The 21,500-nt window shown below is 30.3% G+C and overlaps 2 protein-coding genes and 1 non-coding gene across 7 annotated transcripts; 1 reads left to right on the forward strand and 2 right to left on the reverse strand.

Moving 5' to 3' along the window:
- The first annotated feature begins 299 nt into the window (after nucleotides 1-299).
- Nucleotides 300-3,003, forward strand: LOC124543016 (protein SERAC1). Its single transcript, XM_047121009.1, has one exon. The coding sequence runs from the start codon at nucleotides 372-374 to the stop codon at nucleotides 2,619-2,621; it is 2,250 nt and encodes a 749-aa protein (XP_046976965.1). The 5' UTR covers nucleotides 300-371; the 3' UTR covers nucleotides 2,622-3,003.
- A 2,053-nt stretch (nucleotides 3,004-5,056) lies between these two features.
- On the reverse strand, nucleotides 5,057-9,437 carry LOC124543017. Of its 5 annotated transcripts, none has more exons than XM_047121012.1 (2): nucleotides 9,225-9,437; nucleotides 5,057-7,172 (listed from the first exon to the last, which is right to left on the reverse strand). In XM_047121012.1, the coding sequence occupies exon 2, from the start codon at nucleotides 7,005-7,007 to the stop codon at nucleotides 6,015-6,017; it is 993 nt and encodes a 330-aa protein (XP_046976968.1). In that variant the 5' UTR covers nucleotides 7,008-7,172; nucleotides 9,225-9,437; the 3' UTR covers nucleotides 5,057-6,014. The 5 variants fall into 5 exon arrangements, with proteins under 5 accessions (XP_046976968.1, XP_046976966.1, XP_046976967.1 ...); XM_047121010.1 differs by having other exon boundaries at nucleotides 9,161-9,437; XM_047121011.1 differs by having other exon boundaries at nucleotides 5,057-7,242; nucleotides 9,161-9,437.
- A 9,170-nt stretch (nucleotides 9,438-18,607) lies between these two features.
- Nucleotides 18,608-18,680, reverse strand: Trnaf-gaa. Its single transcript has one exon. It is a non-coding gene; the product is annotated as a tRNA-Phe (tRNA).
- Nucleotides 18,681-21,500: the final 2,820 nt, after the last annotated feature.

Here is a 21,500-nt window from a genome sequence, read left to right on the forward strand (position 1 = left end):
TTTTTATATTTTATTCGTTCCAGACAGTTGTATGTAATGACTGGCATATTGTTATATATTCTGTGGTTGCTGGCTGCCCTTTTTAGTTTCGAAAACTGGCACTGACATCAGTGTCATGTAACATTAGCAAATGACATTGACAGATATGTGATATTGTGAATTGTATTATTATTTTTGTTTCTTTTATGAATATTAATAAGAACGAGTTATTTAATTTAATTTATTGTATTTTAAATAGTATATCATGAAAATTATACTATGTGACTATTATGTGAATGTATTCAGAAATGTTTTGATCTAAATGAAAAAGAGGTTGGAACACAATTCTGTTTGTATAATATGAAGTGAAAATCGAGATCTTGGTTTTGAAGATGAGTCTTCAAGATCGTTTGAAACCGTTATTAAAAGCATTAAAAGTTGGTTCTTTGATCGGAGGTAGCATATTCATTGTAGCTTATCATTTGAGGGAAATATGTAAAAGTATTGATAAAATTGTTAATTCAAACGTATTGGATGTTGAGAAAAAAGTTATTTCTGAATACATATATATCGATGATCCATCATATAATGCTACCATGAGTATAGACAATGATATACAAAATACAAACACTTTTGGATTATCACGGGTATGGAAGAGCTTGAAGCATTCTGTAGCTTGGCGGTTACTGTGGCTTTGCCGGCATGGAAATAAAGAGCAAAGAAATTTAGCTTTAGAACAATTAGCTTCATTTAGAAATAATAAAAGCTGGGACTGTCTTAAGATAGCTCAGGCACTTGATAAATCAACAGCAGTACTTCTTGCCCGGACCTATGGAGCTGACTTGCGTTATTTCCTACCTCCTCCAATACATGTTCGGAAAGCAGCTTTAAATCCAGAACTTTTATCATATAAATTTATAGATATGATAAGTACTGTAGAGACTATTAACCCTCATAGTTGCATCAATCAGTTCCTTTCGAAACATCTACTAAACATCCAAGATCAAGTAGTTGAAGTTGATAGTGTTCCTCCAAAACCTGATAGTATTACTGAGAAGCAACTTTGTATATTATGTCTTGATGCTCTCCATCACCATATTTTCTTATTCAACCAAAAATCATATGATGATGATGTTTCAACTTCTACATTAATGAAATTGGGTATATTACCTCGGTTAGCTGAATTAATGTTGCGTTATAGATATGACACAGAAGTAGATTTGGCCGTTTTAAAAATTCTTACTGTTTTGAGTCTATATACTAATCTCTTGGTAGATTTCTTTCAAAATGGTCTAATTGGTGAACTGGCGCGCCTATTAAAATCCCAAGATATACGTCTAGCAAGTTCTGCAGCTGTTTGTTTGGCAAATCTTTCTGGAGAATTTTGTTACAGACCAGGACTTTTCTTATTACACCCATTATATAGAACAAAAAGTGTCCAGACATGTGATACTCTTCTTGTACATGGCTTAAGAGGTGGTGTATTTGTGACATGGCGCCAAAGAGACAAAAAGTGTGCAGAACCTGTTGGGATTATTGAGGTAACTGTATCAGATATTGATTGTGAACCATGCAAAGAAGATGTAATCAACAATAATAGATTCTTAGATCCTGACCTACAACAAGTAATAGCTGATATGAAAGTGCTTGAAGAGGAGGCACTTTTGTCTAACTTTGAAGTTGTATTACATGATCTCCCTATTGTTGCCAAGAGAGAACCTATCAGTAGCAATAAATTTACAGCTAACAAAAAAAGAGTAGCAGTGTTGCAAGAAGAACAAGATAAATGTTATTACACTCACTGTTGGCCTAAGGATTGGTTGCCTAGAGATTGTAATAATTTAAGAATATTAGGCTTTAATTATTGGAGTAAACTCTCTGATTGGTTGGAAGGGTGTCCTTTACAAAATGCAGACATAGAAGCACGTGCAGATGAACTAGCTTCCACATTACTTCATGCAGGTGTTGGAACAAATAATGTTGTTTGGCTGGCTCACTCTATGGGTGGTCTTATAGTTAAGCAGTTATTAGTTGATGCAGCTCAAAGTAACGATCCTGCATATGAAAAATTATGCCAAAAGACGCGGGCAGTCCTATTTTATAGTACCCCACATAAGGGCAGTGCATTAGCAACAATGCCCCGGGCAGCAGCTGCTGTGCTCTGGCCCTCACAGGATGTTAAACAATTGAAAGAAAACTCTCCAACATTGTTAGAAATGCATCAATCCTTTATAAAGTTTGCAGATATTTTTAACTGGGAGACAATAAGTTTTGCGGAAACATTACCCACTCTAATCACAGCATTTAAAGTCCCAGTTCACTTTGTAGATTCATATTCAGCAGATTTAGGACGTGGAGCATTTTATCAATTACCGTTAGACCACTTATCTATATGTAAACCAGCAACAAGACAGTCTGTATTATATACTACAGTATTAGATGTTTTACAAAGGGCTTCAGATTGTGAAAGTGAAAAAAGCTCAGACTCATTGTTTCAAAGACTAATAGGTTTAATAGGGTTAACTTTAAAAAGTAAAGGTGAAGATACCAATTATAATTTGCATGATGAGCAAAACACTTGGAGTAGACATTGGTATGAACAGGTATTACTTGATGCCTTTACAGATGGTTTTTTTTATTAACTGTTGTTGTTACACATTTTGATAAATAGAAAATGCCAAACCACTTTTTTACTGCTAATTGTTTTTATTGTTTTAATGTTAGGTTAGTTTTTATAACTTGGTGATAACATTCACAAAAATCTACAATCTGCACTTAAAAAGTATTATTATGTAATTAACAACTTATATATACATATTAGTATGTGTAGAATTTGAATAATATTTACAACATTTTTAAAAATTACTAAAACAATATTATAAATAATTTCAAAATATATGTTATTTAAGATAGTTTTTTGGAATTAGTCATGTCATATCAAAATATTTTAAACAAAATTTATAATATAATAACATCCTGGAGATTGATTGTTAAGTTTGCAGAATATAAAATTTTCAAACATGTTGCTTTTTATTTGTGCAATATTAACTAAAAATAAGATAAAAGGTTTGCAATTAATTTTTACTTAGACTTAATAGAACAGTTAAAAATCCTTCTATAGAAATACTAACTTAATAATTAGGCTTATGTATAAAAAAGATTACAAGGTACTTCCACAATATGTTAATGGTAAATGACGATTTAATTAGTAATTTCTCAAAAATAAAGTACAGTAATAAATATTAAAACATTAATATTATTAAAAAATTCATTCATAAGTAGAAAGGTATGTACAACTCATAATTGGATACCTACACTTGTTATTGATATATTAATTCTACAGCCACAGGGCGCTTTTAACACTTATAGACAATGTATTGTCTGTAAACATGCTTTTATGAAAACTTACAATTTAAACATGTTCATACAAAACATTATTGATTTGTTCACTATAAACTTCTAATTTATTTACACATATATACACCTTACAGCTAAATGCAAATCTTGTTTTACCATTACCCCTCGTTTTACCGTGATTTAACTATAAATCGGGAATTCGATTTATCTATGTATTATACGTACTAATTAACTACCAACATTCAATACATATACGGAACACACAAGATAACTAACAAAACAGCACAGTGTTATTAATAAGTCACAGTCAGAGCCTACGGAGCAAAATCTAAATGGGTAAGTAGATATATAGTATATCTCTTTATGAGGTAATAGACTAAGAAAATAGTTTTTACTCAGAAAACGATTTTAAAAATATATTACCGCACAGTTATACCTCTCAAGCGTATATTATCTCATCCACATCCTTTGGCAATTTGCCAACATGCTGTATAGGGTTGAGTCTAAAAATGTTATTCAGAAGTATTACAATATCAGTAAAACAATATAATAAATACTATAGTCCGAATATAACACTATTTATGAAGGGTACCCTCTGCGGGTCAAGGGGCCACATCTAATATCAAAATTTAAACCAACCATTCGACCTAAAATAGTAGATACTTAACGTCAAATACAGAGACTCGAGAAAAAACCATTTAGTCAGTCATATTAAAATAGCTTTTCAAACTTTCGACAATAAGACTTATTTGTTTTCTCGGGGCTTTTGTTTTTTAGAGACCTATGAAGATTTTTATTATTTTGACAAACAAGCAATCTTTGGGTCAGATTTTGAGAATAGCACTTTCAAAACAAATTTTGATATATATTTTTCACTCGCTAGTGCCTCGTCTGACCCATAATGACCATATATGAAAATAATTATTTGTTGAAAACAAAGGAGTTATAAAGAAAAAGGATTACTTGTTTTCAGGGCCGAATTTAGAGAACTGGAGAGCCTGGGACAAGAAACCTTTATTAATTTACAAGCAAACTGAATTCGGTGTTTGAATAATAAATATATATTAAATTTTTTAACTTCTTATGTATTTATTCTTTTACATAATTTTTTTATCTAAATCCAAAATTAATAAATATAAATAGCTGTCGCAAAACCTACCTCCTGTACATTAAGTAAATTGGTTTATTAATTGGAATTCAGTTGTTTTTACTTTAAAAATTTATTGTGTTGTCTTTGGCTTCGGGTGCTCTCTATTTAATTTGGCCTTCGTGTTGAAATGAGTGTCGTAGAAAGCAAACTTTATTAATTTTAAAATAAATAATATTAATAAAAATTTTAGAAGTCCTTTGCTACAAAAGTCAAAGTAATTTATACATTATAAGTGTATCAACATAAAATTAAATAAAGGCCAGGCAACATTATAGAAAAATATTAAAGCAAATAACTATTTCATTTATATGTACTCCTGTATGGGAAAACCCTTGAATTTTTTTCCGATACTCGCAAATTATCAATTTTGTGACAATGTACTCATACTCGACATTTTCCTAAAATTATGACACTAAAATCGACTTAATCCCATTACACAAAGAAAACAAATAAGGTATACGAGATAAGGAATAGCACAGCAACCAAAACACAATAGGCGATGGGCTACAATATTGAATCAATCACAGCGGTTGAATACCTGCTACGTGCTGCTGTTAGTTATATAAAAATGCTCTTCGATTGGCTGACTATAAGAAATAAGAAAAAAACAAATTTCCACCGCGACGAGAATTTTATTGTTATTAATTATTCCTTATTTTTGAATTATGAATTGATTAACGGTGCTGCTATCGCTGGATTCCGCTTTTCCTTATTTCTTGTTCCTTATTCCTGATCTCTTACATCTTTTTTTATTGTGTAATGGGCCTAATATTGATATGTGACAATTATGTTACGTTATATAATATATATAATACGTTATATAATTATAATATCGCTAGTAATTATAAGTATCAGCCTTTTCATAGCCAGGCAAGACTTACTGGCATCCATACTAAGGAGTCTCAGTTTGCCTAGAAAGAGAAAAACGTGTAAGGCCCTAGAACCGAAAATGTTTTAGCATTTCAGTATGTATGAGAAAAATAAATACAAATGACTCATATTATCTAAAAGGCGGACGTCTGTAAAATATTTACATTGCCTTGTGAGCAAAGTAACCTTCAGGCGATTGCTAAAAACAATTATGGGAATGAGATTCCCTTTTTTGAGCTCATAGTAGATTATGACTAGACACTTGTCGCCGAAAATGTCATTGCAGATATCCAAAACGAAATAGTACAACGTTTTAAGGAAAAGTATTACATTAAAAAAGCTTTAGCAGATTTAATAAAAAAATGGTGTCTACCATGTTTAAAAATAAAATGTCGGTTAATTTGATATTTTTCTCTACGATCGACATTAAATCTAAACAATCTAACGAATAATTCTTAAGTAGGATACATAAGTAAAATGTTATAAATACAAACTAATACAACATACATCAATAGTTTACTTAAGAAATACACAGGATGAAAATCCTATTACATCACAATAATTATTATCGTAAATATTTTAAATACAATAATGTATAATATCGCTATAAACATCATATAAATATTGTAAAAGTTGTACCTATTACCTATATAAAAGTTTATGGAATTGTCGTTTCACCTGCTGTTTTTTTCTTTTTATTGATAAGTCGTTCAAGATCTTCATAGTTTCGCACAACAATAGCAGATTTCCCTTCACGTTCTCGAACATAGATTACTCCGTTATTGCACCAACAGAAATTATATCCCATGCGTTTTGATTGTGTTCGGCATTCACGAAAGAATAGCCTGTTTCCTTGTGTAAGTCGCTCATTTATGAAAACTTTTTGTGCCGGACCAGGCAAACCCAGATCAGTGCTTGTGATATTTCGTCGTGTTTTGGATGCTTTTATTATTTCATCCCGTTTAGAGCGCTGAAGCAAACGCACAACTATCGGGCGCGGGTGTTTTCTTGCATTTCCAGTGGATTTATCTGAAGGTAAAATACGCGGTCCTGCTCGAGATGTCCAGTCTATATCTTGATCTGATAATTCTACGCCGATTTCCTTCGCCAAATGCAACGCTATGTGGGTTGCATTTTCGCTTGGTAATTCCGGGATACCGCAGAGCTCAATTTCATTCTTAAGATGGTTTACCGTCTGCGCGTTCATTTTAGCCTGTAATTCACCTATGGTGCATTTGAGGAATTCAATTTCGTGGTTCTCTCTCTCGCTCTCTTGGCTCTCAATAGATATTACAGATGCTTCCAAGACGTCAATTCTTTCATGGCAACGGTTTATCTCCTGCGTGAGCAACCTTACTTCTGTCAAGAGGTTTTGTAGATCAAATGTCTCAGAACTGGTAACACTGTCCAAAGTTTCCGGTCTGTTAAGAAGGGTAATATTTTGGCTGTCGATGTTTGATCTTAATAATGTCGACTCTTCCCTATTATTCTCAAGTGCACTGCATTCGGGACAAAGCCACTGATTCATACGATCAGATGTTAAGGAGTTTATACTGATACAATCGTTGCAGAAACGTCTCTCACATATTGGAACAATACATCCGATAGATGTGGCTTCATTAACGCTGATAAAACAACCTGCGCACTTCATTTTATATTCGGTTACTTTTTTGCAACGGTTAACTCTGAGTGTTTTAACGTTGTTCTTTTCGTTTTGTTATTGACATGCAGACGTTCTTTTCAAAATTAACTTACACTATTTTTAAGATATCGTTTTTAGAAATAAATTTGTCACTGTTGATGTATGCACTGGATGCTGTGATATTTTGAAAAAGTGTTTATTTTTACTGAACGATAACTTTCGATATTTTCAATATATCCTGTACCTAGGACAGGCTAGATATGGATAAGTTGAACTTATTGTTTATCAAGTGAGACTATAACAAATTATATGTATAAATAGCACCGATGCATAAAGAAATATCTCCTTGCAATTTATGAAATTTTAGTATTTAGGTCCATCGAAGAGTAATAAATCAATACCTGCGATCATGCGCTACAAGGATGCGCACAAGGATATGTTTTTTTAATCTATTGTGCCATCTATACAATAACAGCAAAAACTTTTAATATCATTGTGTACCATCGCTATTTATACAACTTTTATATTTATACGTTAAGGCGTATAAACTTCAATTTGTTCAAGAGCTACAAGGCTATAAGTAGTAAAAAAATTAATCGCAATGTGGGTAGCTTTTTCAAAATGAACATAAACATTGTTTGTTATAGTTCTTTTCGTTAATTTTGTTCTGTTGGACCCTTCAATATATTATTTTGTGAGACTTGAACAACAAAACTACAATTTTATACTTATTAATTTTATCAAGACTAGACGAAAACCGTGCCTGCTTAATAATCTAAAGATTATCTTTAGCCAATATGTGACGTAATTTGTAAACAACAATGTAAGCAAGTACTACGCCGTGCTTAAATTTTTAATACAATATTTTTTTAGCAAATTTCACAGGAAATAGACAAATAAAATAATGTAAAAATATTTCGATAAAAATCCCGAAAAGTTTCGAATTAAAATGAAATATACTTTTTTTATATCAGTCAACTAAACCATAAACTTTATGCAAGAATTTTTATATTTATGGGAAAACCTTAATCGAAATTTATTTTCATAAAAACTTGATCTCTTTAGGAAGTTACCTAGTTATGGTATAAGATACAAATATTAAACACTTTTGCCTCCTCTCTCATATATCCGATGAGAATAATCGCAGCCCTTTAATTTCTATTAGGTTAGTTTGTACCCAAGGTCATAAAGAACTGACACTTCTTTCTTCACATATTATCAGTATATGTGTATTTCAAATATCTCAAAAGGTAAAATAAAGATGCTTATTATGACTTGTTTTATTTAACCCGCTGGCGACTAACAACAAAACAATAACAACTTCATAGAACATACTGGCCAGTTTGGATTAAAAAAAACTTAGATTATATGGTATTGCATTTACTTTTGATAGAGATACCTTCAAAAATGTTTTCAAAGTAATTAGATTTAAAAAAGAAATGATTTTTTGCATGTCTGTGCCTTTGAATGTGAACTGTATAATTCAGTTTTTGGATTCTTTTTAGCTTCGACTATGCATCTAAACAGGGCTGATTTCAATCACAAGGCATGAACTGAAGTGTGTAATGTCTAAATTACATACACCGCATGACATACAATCATTGGTATGTCTGATTTATAGCACAGTAGTTGTTCGTACAGATTATTTCAAAGAAAAAAAATATATTTATGCTCGGAAACATGAATTTGTCAACAAATGTTGAACTCTACTATGAAAATTACTAATTCATTTAAAGTATTTCATATATTTTGTATGTATTTCATACAATTTTTGTCATAAGGTGTCTAAATGTACCTGGTATTGTATGTATATAATGTATTCAACATTATTTTAAAGATATAACAGACAAGATATATTTCAATTTGAGCCCGAATTCCATACACTTGAGTGCATATGGATTTAAAATTTTAAACAGGATTTATTTAGGATCAATATCAAATTATTTTACACTATTTTCAGATAAAACTCAGTAAATACTGATTAAAATTAAACGCACTTGTACAAAGAAAAAAAAATGGATGGCTGTAAGGCAGTTAAGTAATAATGTCCAATTTTTTAATGTAAGCACGCCATAGAACTTTTTTATCGATAATCCGAGTTTCGGTGATTTTAAATGATGTCGTTATCACGAGTTAAATCTAAGGACTACACTGCACCGCACTTGTACTATGTTGGAATGGGACATTGGTAGGCACAAGTATCAATGTTGCTGTAGCTCCACTCACACTCTTAAATCTTTGTTATTGATCGAACACCCAAATATTCGTTAAATAAATAGACACTATTACATTATTATAGCAATCATAATTCTATTCTGTTTTCTTTTACATGTTTAGATAACTGATTTGCGTACTTTGTAAATTGATTTTTCTTTTTACGGTATACTTTTTGTTATTTGTTATTCACCGACGATATGTTTGTTTATTTTTATGCGTTTGACGGTTGACATTAGACTGATTGTCATCTGATAATGACGTTTAAGATTCGTTCTACACTGTATTTTAAACGTAGACACCGTAAAATATCTTAATTTAGTTATGAATGCTCAATCTTACTTACAATGTTTGTTTGTTCTGAAATTTCAAGAAATCTTCCAATGTAGCGTAAACAATTTCATATTTCGTACAGCATATATTATACAGATTTCGATCGAATTCGTCATCATAGCCTACGAATGCTAATCATAAATCAAAATTGCTGGTTATATTCTTTCGTCATCAGTATAACCTACAGCAAAGCTTTTTTGTGGTCTTATGTGGTAATAGTTTTGCAGAACATTGTTTTTTCGGGAGGCTAGAAATAGTCAAAGTATTAATTTTAATTAATTAGTTGGCTGTAAAATTGGCTGTTTTGGATTTATATAAAGGTAACTTTATATAAAACCCTTTATGAGAATGGTACCAAAAGTAGAGATTCTGAAGAATTTACAATTTTATGTAAAAATTTTAACGTGGCAATTGTTTTTATATCTAGATAGGGTTAAATTATAATAATATTACTAAATAGTTTTTTAAAAGTTGCTGATACAAAAGTAAATAAATAATATATTGGCAAAAAGCAAAAAAAAAAATTAATACTGTTTAAATCCTCAGACAAATGAAGTTCTGTAATTCTAAAATATCTTAAAACCATTTACTTTACTTTATCTACACTAATATTATAAAGAGGAAAACTTTGTTTGTTTGGTTGTAATGAATAGGCTCAAAACCTACTGGACCGATTTCAAAAATTCTTTCACCACTCGAAAGCTAAATTAATCCCGCATAACATAGGCTAAATTTTATTTTGAAAAAAAAATAGGGTTCCGTAAGTTATTTTGGGTTTTTCGGACAAAAAAGGAAAAAATCTACCAAAATTTTTTTGATTTTTGCATATGATGCCTAAACTATAAAAAATAGAACTATAAAATGTTCTAACTCCGGTCCTTACAGGGCATAATGGCCTCCGACCCTAAGAACCTCATCAGATTCGTGGCTGATGTTGGTCTGGCTGAGGTGTTGTGATCACGAATTTGAGGTTTATCGCAATAGATCCAAGCGCCGGTTGCAGTAATTCTTCAAATGTGACCGTGCCTCAGCAGTAGGGATATTAGAAGACTGATTATGAACCGTTATCTACGCGGGCGAAGCCGCGGGCGACCACTAGTTTTGACATATGTATTTCAAAAATTTCAAAAAGAGCCAAAATGAAATTTGTTTTCTTAATAGCTTTCGTAATATTTTTCAACTTCTTATATCGAGAATGCATCAATCATGAGAACACTAAATGAAATGCTGTTAGCATTCTTGCCACCATTCCACGCGGTCAAGATTTATACAGTAACTAGTTTTATTTAATATTTGTATATATTTAAGCATTTAATGTTATTCATTCCTATGTTAATAAATCATGTGTGTAGAGAAGTAATATTTAATAGATTAATAAATCAAATAAATAGTTCATCATGAAAACTAAGACGTGATGTTTCTTGTGCCTGAATATTAATTATTATTTACTTTATATTTCCAACCAACACTCTTATATATCTACTGGAATCTATGTTTTGTCAATTTGCTTATGACCTAAGCTAAGATTTTATTTTCTGTGAAAAAAGGATAAAGATGTGTTGACAAATGGCGGGCTTTTAAAATAAGATAAAATTAGATTAGAACAAATAATCATATCTTGTCTTTTAAAGCTGATCATAAAGGTAAATATATTTTTTTTATGAAATCAAGGTTACGGTGTTACTTTTTAAATTATTTATCACATTATATTCAATTCAAATGGACTTTTTTTGAATGATTACATTTATTGATTGATTTTGCTAGATTTATAAACCTGTATGTTTTTATACGCATTTATTTAGTTGTTTAAAAAGTATATGTGGCCGTAAAAATGGGCCAAATGGTAATTGGTCACCTTCAACCTTATTTATTATTTTTTGTGTGTATTTTCTTTATTATTTTGTGTCATTTGTTTTTCTTATCTAGTTAAAGAATAAGTGTGATAGTCTGGTTTATATTAGGTCTCTTCATACTACGTAGTCTATATTTATAAATTATACATTGTTTTAAATAATTACATTTCTGCACAACGATCGGTCAGAGTTTTGTCGAGACTGATAAAAAAATGTATATCCTTGTAAAGCGCATGGTTGCGGATATTGATTTATGAACTCTTCGATGAACCTGTGTACTAGAATATCATAAAATCCCAGGAGTTGTAGCTTAATGCTTTATATATTGTGTTATAATGTAGGTATGTAACTATGTATGCACATAAGTGTACTTTCTTTATTATTATATTTAATAAATATTATAAATAATAATAAATATGAGACAACATCACATACATTACTCTGATCCCAATGTAAGTAGCTGAAGCACTTGTGTTATGGAAATCAGAAGTAACGACGGTACCACAAACACCCAGACCCAAGACAACATAGAAAACTAATGGTAATCTACATCATTTGTTAATATATCGATAGGCCAACAAACATGCCAAAAGATATATTTTAATTGTTTAAGAAAGCAGCTTTACCGAACTAAAGTTTAATCTTCTGAATACGGTATCTTCTGGAGGAGGGACATGTCTAATATACATAGAAGACATATTTAATTGTTGCTTCCTAACTTATACAATAAATACTTTTTTCAGATTTTTGTCTACTGTCTGTTTACGATGAATAAATCATGTATTAGTTTTTTATGGTGCCTAATTTATTTTCGTACTATGTGCGAGCAAAGTTTACAATGCTACAGAAAACTTCCCGAAAAAGTTAACAAATATTACAGTGGGTGCAGGCTGTCAATTCGTTGGATGCGCAATCCAAAACTTTCTCTTTCAATATGCGCATCATGTTATTGGCTCTGCAATTCGAATGCACCAGAAAGGGATGTGATCATGATAGGAATAAAATGATGAACTTGTACAGTGCTTATGTATTCCTGGTATTCCAAACTATAGAAATATTATAGTTAGTATATATATATATATATATACATATACACTGTTGCCCGTGTGAAGGACCTTTGTGATGTTGATGTTTTGAAGAGGGCTTTTGGTTACTGGTTACAAAATACTCTGAAACGCAATGATAAATTGTCAATTTGATTATTTTATACAGTTAATAAGTTCTAGTAAATAAAAATTAGTCACCCAATCAATGCCTTTACTTAATATCTATATCGAGGAACATGATTTTAAGAATGCAATATTAAATTTACTTTGAGTTTCTATTCTTTATAGACCAACTGACCGACGAAAAAGTTATTATTACCTTGCGCCTAATACCAGTAAATAGCAAACTTATACTCACAAATGCTTGCTAAGTGTTTAATTTATTTGAAATTAAAGTATATATTGCATTTATATAAATAATAAAGTTTCACCTACGATGGGCTGGTTAGTTGAATTGTAGAAATTTGTGTCTTCATTATCTGGTGTCTCATATTTGATATGAAGGGAAAACGTGGACACATTTAGATATTTATCATCGTTTGTCAGGTTGGTGTCTCATTGGTCATGTAAGGAATGGTTATTTTTGTCTATGGGTGGGTGGTGGTGACCACCGACCATCAGTTGGCCGGTCTATAATCTACCAAACTATACAATCAAAAACGCAGTTTTTAAAAAACTGCAATAATTTGACTTATATTTTTTAATTATAAATGAACTGGATTTTTGGGTCGGTTGTTTCAGGTAGAAACGGTAATATGATATAGATTGGTGGACGATTAACACTCTTCAAACCGGATGTGGATTTTACGTATTAAGACGAAACGAAAATATATTGTAGTATTTATTACTAATTACTCTATATATTCTCATAAGAAAAAATAAGAATAAATTACTTTATAAAAATCGAAACAAGAAGTTGCTCTTGTAAAAAAGTACTGCGACGCGGAATGCCGAATCGAAGGAATTAGTAAGTCAACCAGAAACTATCAAAACAATAAAGTATGGAAGACCACAAAGACCAGGCTCTGTAGAGGTTTGTTATTCTCAATATTTCAGTGCTGTTACGAATTATGTTTGGTAACCAAAACAAAACCGAATCTTTGAAACGTTAACCCATTATAACATTCTACTCAGATTCCCATGTCTGAGTAGGATGGTGCTCATACCGTTCGACCCGATTTTCAGGCACGCTTAGTGGCATTCTAGCATAATCTTAATGTGTTAAACGTGTAATGTTCCAGTAAACAATTTAATTATTCATAAGTGTCATAAAAAATTGATTTCTTTTATTTGAAATATTTGCTTGATAAGAAAATATTCTGAGTTTGTTGTTTCATTTTTCAATTCATTCATAACTTTCCCTTTCAATGTGGGCATCACATTATTTGCTTCTGCAGTTTAGAACGAATCAGAGGGGCGCGTTTACACTGCTTTTATGTTACCCTGGTATTCCAAACTAATTTTTTTGTAGATAGATATTTATTTAAAAAGGACAGATAGATAGATAATTAAGATTATATTCCTAAAATATTTATTTTATTATAATGATTTTACTGTGTTGTATTTTATTTAAGTAGAACAACTTTATCGTTTTTATTTTACTTTGTCTTTCACTAGAAACGTAATAGATCACACAATTTGTTAAATTAGTATGTATACATTGTATCATTAATTAACATAAAAAATAAAATCTGTATCGTTATAGATTGTTTTAAATAGCTAAATGCTTTAATTTTCTGCTACACTTATACACTATGCTCCTACCGTAACGCTTTACTCGCATACGTGTCTACGGTAAACTTCTACACTAAGCTTCTTTGCTACACTATGCTACGCTTGCAATATGGCGCGCGGTGTGACCAAAGAGTCTTCCGACAATGTTTTTTTGGTGACCTGAGGTGATGTAAAATACGACGACTTTAATCGAAACGATACAAGTTTGTTACTAAAGTTATTTGCATTGCATATTTTAATATATATAAATATATATATATATATATATATATATATATATATATATATATATATATATATATATATATATATATATATATATATATATATACTTGAATATTTCCTTTTTTGTACCATTCGAATAATAAAAAATCTCTTAATTCTAGTCTGTTATTGAAGTATCTAATCGATCTGCTAATTGAGGAGTTTAGCTGATTCCAACATTTTTAATGAACAATATTGGAGTGTCTATTGAAAGCTTTTTTTTACTCAATGTATATGTATGTGTACAATTTTTGTCCGTCTGTCTGTTTATCTGTTTGTTCCGGCGAATCTCTGGAACCGCTGGACCGATTTTGACGGAATTTTCACTGGCAGATAATAAGGAGTAACTTGGCTACAATATACATTTCATTTGTTGAATTCAAACGCGTACAAGGTTGCGGACACAGCTAGTAGTAGCTTAATAAATAAGATAGAGCGGTAAGAACCAAAGAGGCATTTTCATATTTTTGTAACATCGTTTTTCTAATTTTAATAATTTTAACATGAAAACGACTAATTATCGGAAATAACTATTTAATAATTGTTAAAAATATTATTTACCTACTAAAAAGAAACAAACAAACTGTAACATATTATCGAAAGACGTCAACGTCACTACTGCAATAACCTCCAACTACGATGCACAAATACTAGAGCAGCATAAAATTGAAGGGTCTAGAATATAACAAAGTAAATACTGGTGATGCTTTATACGATACCATTTATGTATGTATGTAGTGTACGTAAATGAATATCTATAACGACACTTTAGCTCTCACTTGCTCAGGTTGTTCAAATTTACAAATTACTACAAAATGGCGAATGGCTTAAACAACCCATTGTGTCTGATTACGTGGTATGTGAATTAAAAAAGTCTTATAGCACATCAACATGGTATTATAATCATTACATCCTATATATGTTCTTTAAATTTAATAATAGCAAGCAATTTTCGGGAAGGTTTGTGTTGTGTTACAATACTAACGACGCAAATTACCTTATATTGTCTGCTAGCATTCTTGCCGCGATCCCGATCTAATCGAAGATTTATGCAGTAACTATTTTTAATTTTTATTTGTACATATTTAAGTAGTTAATTTTAATCATTCTTATGTAAATAAATCGTTATTCGTTCGTTATATTTTCCATATGTTATAACAAGGACAATTCTAAAAAATCGTCACAAAAAAGGCATTCACTGATTAGCTTACTGACTTTAAAAAAATAATAAATTTACTGCGTACTTAAGCCGTTTTTATATGTTATGTACAATAATTAAAACAGTAAAAATATAGTTTGACCCTATTTAGCAATTAAAAGTATTCGATTCGAAAGGAAATCTTATTATTATGTGCTTATGGTTAAAACGCCCAATTAAGATGTCCTTTAAACAACAGTTAACCAACGTCAGTTAATGCAATCCTGATAACCTGCAGCATTTCTACAATATATATTTCAACGACGCCATTATAACGATAAAAGTTAATGCGGGTAATTAAATGCAAGATTGCGCTTTGATAAAGATATATTTTAAATAAATAAATTTCCAGGAAAGGAAATGAAGCATATTTTATTAAATATACATTTTTTTAAATTGAATCATCGTAACTTTTCACGAAAATTAAAAAAAACACTTTTTTAAGAAAATTAAAAAACTAATATTTTTTTTATATAAGCTTCCTCTAAAAATCATGTACATATATGTATAGATCATGATTAGTCTTGTTTGTTTGTCATGTAATTAAATAGTTAAGTTGTCAATTTCATCGAATGTGAAATTTATACAAAAAATGGTTAATTCTTTCAAACATTGGTTTACTTACAATAACGATTCTCTTTCTTTCTTTCTTTATTTAAGAATATTTATTGTTTTTCATTATATTACAAATATACTATTTATTTTTGAGGGTATTATGATTACCTAAAACCGATCAGTAACAATTACCCCAAAGAGTCAATACCACAGGTGATTAATTTTGTTACTGAGAATTGCCTCTGATTATAAAAAATATTAATTAATTATAAATTAACTCAGGCATTGATTGACGTGAAATCATTCAATTGGTCAGGCAAAATTATCCTAATATAAAATATTAATTAAAGATGCCATTTAAATCTTGACATGAAACATTCTTAAGATGATGTAAATAAGCACTATGTGTAATAAAATTAAATTGAATATAAGCTTTTAATTTTCTTTGTCTTTTAATTTTATATCTATGCACATACATTACTCTGATCCCAATGTGAGTAGCTAAAGCACTTATTTGTGTTAGATCAGAAGTAACGCCGAACAACACTCAGACCCAAGACAACATAGAAAACTTATGAACTTTTTCTACATCTATACAATTTCGGAGTGGCGTACCTAAAAAATATACATATAACCTAAAATTTCGCTATGGAATTACTAGAAAATCATAAGTGCGAGGAGGTTTAAAACAGTATGAGCACTTTTATTGTTCCTAAGAATCTTTTATCTCTTTCGGATAAATTACAGCATGTGGAAATAACAACAGGCCGCATATTGAAAGTGAAAATTGAAATGTCTCGTAATTCGTATCCACTTTGATAGAGGCCTTTGAACTGATTTCTCCGATTTATTTAACACAATGATATTAAACGTGAGCAGAATTGAAACTAACAAGAAAGCTTTTTTAGAATTGAAACTCTTTCAAGAAAAACTGAAAATAACTTTTTTGTCCATCAAATATATGCTATATGATGAAAAGAAAAGTTTATATTTATTTTTATTATTTATTTAGGTATTTATTTCTATCATCTATTATTGAATCATTGAATAAAATTGTCTTGTTAATTTTAATTCATTCATTCAGTAAATTCATTGTAATATCAGTACAATTTCTCTATAAAAAAACAAACATATCTGTAAAGTAGCGATTAGGAGGAGTAAGCTTAAATAAAGGACATTATGAAACAGCGGAATTTTCATCTCCTATTGTTTTATTTGTTTGATATAGGTACATTTCCTTATGATTAAGGTATTTTTAATGTAGACATGGAGTGAGAGAATTTTTGTTTTTTTAGACGTGCGTGGATAAAAATTTGGTTTGGCGCATGATTAAAACTATTGATTGAAATAGCCGTTAGACAGACTGAAGTACTAGGACACCATAAACAAAGGTGAATAAGAATATGCTGCATATCTATAGCACAGCACCTGTAAGTCATTTTTTAATAATACACGAGTAACATTCAAAGTAAGTTTTGACAAAATCGCATCAGTTTAATATCATCACACTACAATATTTTTGGATTCACCTTAAACTCTATTTTAATATAATCTTAAAATTTTTGTGATTATTTATTTAATATTTTGAATATCATATCATATCTCATTTGATTTAACTAAAAGTTGGAAAATTGTGAGGTCAAACCCACATTAATATTAATGTTGGTTTTAGTTTTTACCAATATATATATAATTCTACTGTTACTGAGTGACTGACAGACAACGTATTTGACACACGTATACCTTCAGTATCCTACAGGTGCACTAAGAAAGGATTTTTCAAAATTCCCACGGGAAAGGGAATAAATGGGTTTTATATTTTCGAACCAAAGTAGCTCTATCTCCGTAACTATAATTATTAGGGGTTTCAAATTATAATAGCATGCAAGTAGGTTATAACAACAACTAAATACTTTTTTAGGATAATTCAAAATTCCCAAGGGATAGGGAATAAACGGTAATTCCATTTTTTCTGAAAATCTATATGTAATAGCTGTTGCACGCGGCGTTGCTTGGTAATGGTAATATTTTGTGGCACGAAGTACACCTGACAGGTAACCGTATTAAGTTCATTATTTCCCTTTTAATGGATGCGCAATTCATACCTTTCCTTTTCAATATGCGGATCATGCTTGACTCTCCAGTTTTAAATGCATAAGAAAGGACGCGCTTATGAGCACTATAAAATAATACACAAAGCTATTATATTTACCAATTTGATAAATTCCCCCGCAATTCCGTTCCACTGGGCAAAAAAAAAATGAATAAAGAAAATCTAAAAAAATCAATGGATTTTTTAAATTACACAAACGAAAATTTACAAAATAATGCTTAACACTAAAACTTAGCAACAATAATAACGATTTACTAACATAACATAGGTCCAATATGCATATAATGAAATAAAAAGTATGCCGAAACTCGGGATTGAACCAGGGACCTTTAGATCTTCAGTCTAACGCTCTCCCAACTGAGCTATTTTGGCTTTCGTTTATCTATAAAAAAATAACCAGACAAGCATTACTAAGTTTGATATAGGTATTTAATCATAGTTTGCATAACATTAAAATTTGGCTCCTAATACATATGTATTGCACTAGTGCAACGATTTCACCTGGAGCTGAGGTATCGTTTGAATATCGTTTAACGGATTGCCAACATCTGTTGAAGGGCTATGGCCGCCTGGTAAGTTACAGTGTATCTATGATGCATTTTTGCAAGTGCAACTGAGGCGCAAATGGCATGCACTTAAGTGATTTTAACTGATTTGAAAAGAAAAGCTAATAAAGAAAATTTTATTTGTGTGTATACTTTTGTTTTTGACCAGATTTTGGCGGTCACGGATATATATTTATTAATTGAATTCTTGGAAGTCAAGTACAAAATACATATATAAATACAAATACTTCGATTTTACAGCAATTTGCATTTCTGTCCAATGTAAACCGAAAAATTAAGTCAAATCAATATTTGAGCTGCAACTGTTTTATTGTATTTTTTATTGAATACCAATACAAAAAACTTGGTGTATTTTAAATTCGTGGTAGGTATAATTAAAAAAATCGTATCATATGTTTCAAAAGTTATGTCTGGAAAAAAATATTTAATAAAAAAGGGAAGGGGTGACTTTACCTGACTTCAAAATGCAAATGAATGGTGCACGAATGAAATGTAATGAAAGTAAAAGTTCGAAATGTTGTCGACCTAGCTCCTCTTTGCACTTATGCTGTCCTGGTATTACTGTGATGTTTTTAGCCTGTACCCACGCTTAAAATACGTAAAAAAAAATTCACCGAATTAATTGAGAGAGAATAATTTAAATTGATTTTGATTTTATTTGTATTATATAATTTTCATACTGAAAAAAATATATCTTTTTCTTCGTATAAAATAATCTATATACATCATAATAAAATTGGAGTATCTGTTTGTAATATTAATAGCCCTTATTTACTCAATACACATTACATATATACATATATTACACGGTACATATATCAAAATAACATTTTTTATAATTTTTGTCTGTCTGTCTTTGTTCCGGCTAATATCTGAAACGGCTGGACCGATTTTGACGAGACTTTCAATGGCAGATAACTGATATAATAAGGAGTAACTTAGGCTACAAAAATATTTTTTTTAATACAAGGTCGCGGGCACAGCTTTTATACACTGCATGAAAATATTAACGTAAAAACTGTATAGGTACTATCAAGGATTGCAGTGAATTAAAGGAGCAGTAGTTAGTTACATTTAAATAGAACGGGATAATATTGGCAGATCATGAATTGTTGAATGTCAGGGGTAATTGCAAATTCTGATAATTGGCAATTGTTTGATTACTATACACTCTTGGTTATAGCGCACACTTTATGATTTTTATATTCTATCTTGGATGGATTCGACAAAAAACCAAAATATACTAGTCAGAATTGCTGCATCGAGTTAGTTATTCCTTAATAATCCTAAAAACAAAATCTAAAAGATATCGATCTGTATAAAATAACAAATAATTAATATATGATATTCATTCGATATTCGTAAAACCACATCAATTTTTAACTCTAATAAATAAAAATTTTAACAAAAAGAAAAACCGACTTCAAACAAAACACTATTTTAAAACAAATGAATATGCATGAAAAAGTAATAAAAATAAATGCGTATTCAACATATTTTTTAGAGTCTTCCTAAGTTAAATGAAAATAAAAATATTAGACTACTTAAAAGTCGATTAACGATTATATCATGTAGTTATAGTTATTGGTATATTTGGAGCCGGTGTCAGCCACGGTGCCCTTGCCACAACAATCAAAAGAAAGAAGCGATACGAGCCCCTTGATTGATCCAGTATATTATTGTGTAAAAGGTAATTTGTAAAAAACATATTTGTTAAGTATTCTCGTATTGTTTTTTGATAGATATACTGTAGGGTTTTATTGGCTGACACCGACTCCAAATATAACAATAATTATAACTACATGATATAATCGTTAATCGACTTTTAAGTAGTCTAATATTTTTCTTTTCATTTAACTTAGGAAGACTCTAAAAAATATGTTGAATACGCATTTATTTTTATTACTTTTTCGTGCATATTCATTTGTTTTAAAATAGTGTTTTGTTTGAAGTCGGTTTTTCTTTTTGTTAAAATTTTTATTTATTTTTTGATTTTAAGTGAAGCTGATGTTGACTAACTATTTTTTTTTAATATGGATAGATTAAGCGTTCCGTTTATATGAGTCAGAAACTACTTCGAGGACAATTTCAAAGGAAACTTGCGAATAAAGCAAAAATAGTCTTTCGAAAATGCGGATTTAATACGTCACGCGGCGTAAACTACAAGGATCCCTCGAAAGAGCTGTAATCGAACTCAGCAAAAAAAATTTGAAAAAGACCAACATTATTTCGGACATCATATGGCATCACATCACATATACAAAATTTGATTAAAGATAGTAAGAAATTCTGCCCCATATCGCACCCTAACTGCGAGCCGTATAGGAGTTCCATCACTACATAGTATAAAACAAAGTCGCTTTCTCTGTCCCTATATCTTTAAATCTACGCAACGGATTTTGATGCGGTTTTTTTTATTAGATAGTGTAATTCAAGGGGTAGGTTTGTGTATATTATAAATGAACAATATAGTAAAGAAACACTGACAATTTTAGAAGTTTGCAATGTGATGTCGTAAATAAACAAATTCTTTAGTATATTTAGTATCAGTATTGCACCCGTGAGAAGTCGGGGCGGGTCGCTAGTTGATTATAATATTCGATTATGACAATTACATGAACATAAC

This window comes from Vanessa cardui, chromosome Z (assembly GCF_905220365.1).
Source record: "Vanessa cardui chromosome Z, ilVanCard2.1, whole genome shotgun sequence".
Classification (NCBI taxonomy): domain Eukaryota; kingdom Metazoa; phylum Arthropoda; class Insecta; order Lepidoptera; family Nymphalidae; genus Vanessa; species Vanessa cardui.

What these genes read in the sequence shown, in the direction of transcription:
- LOC124543016 (XM_047121009.1), top strand. Translation starts at nt 372, where the DNA reads ATGAGTCTTCAAGATCGTTTGAAACCGTTATTAAAAGCATTAAAAGTT.
- LOC124543017 (XM_047121012.1), bottom strand. Translation starts at nt 7,007, where the DNA reads ATGAAGTGCGCAGGTTGTTTTATCAGCGTTAATGAAGCCACATCTATC.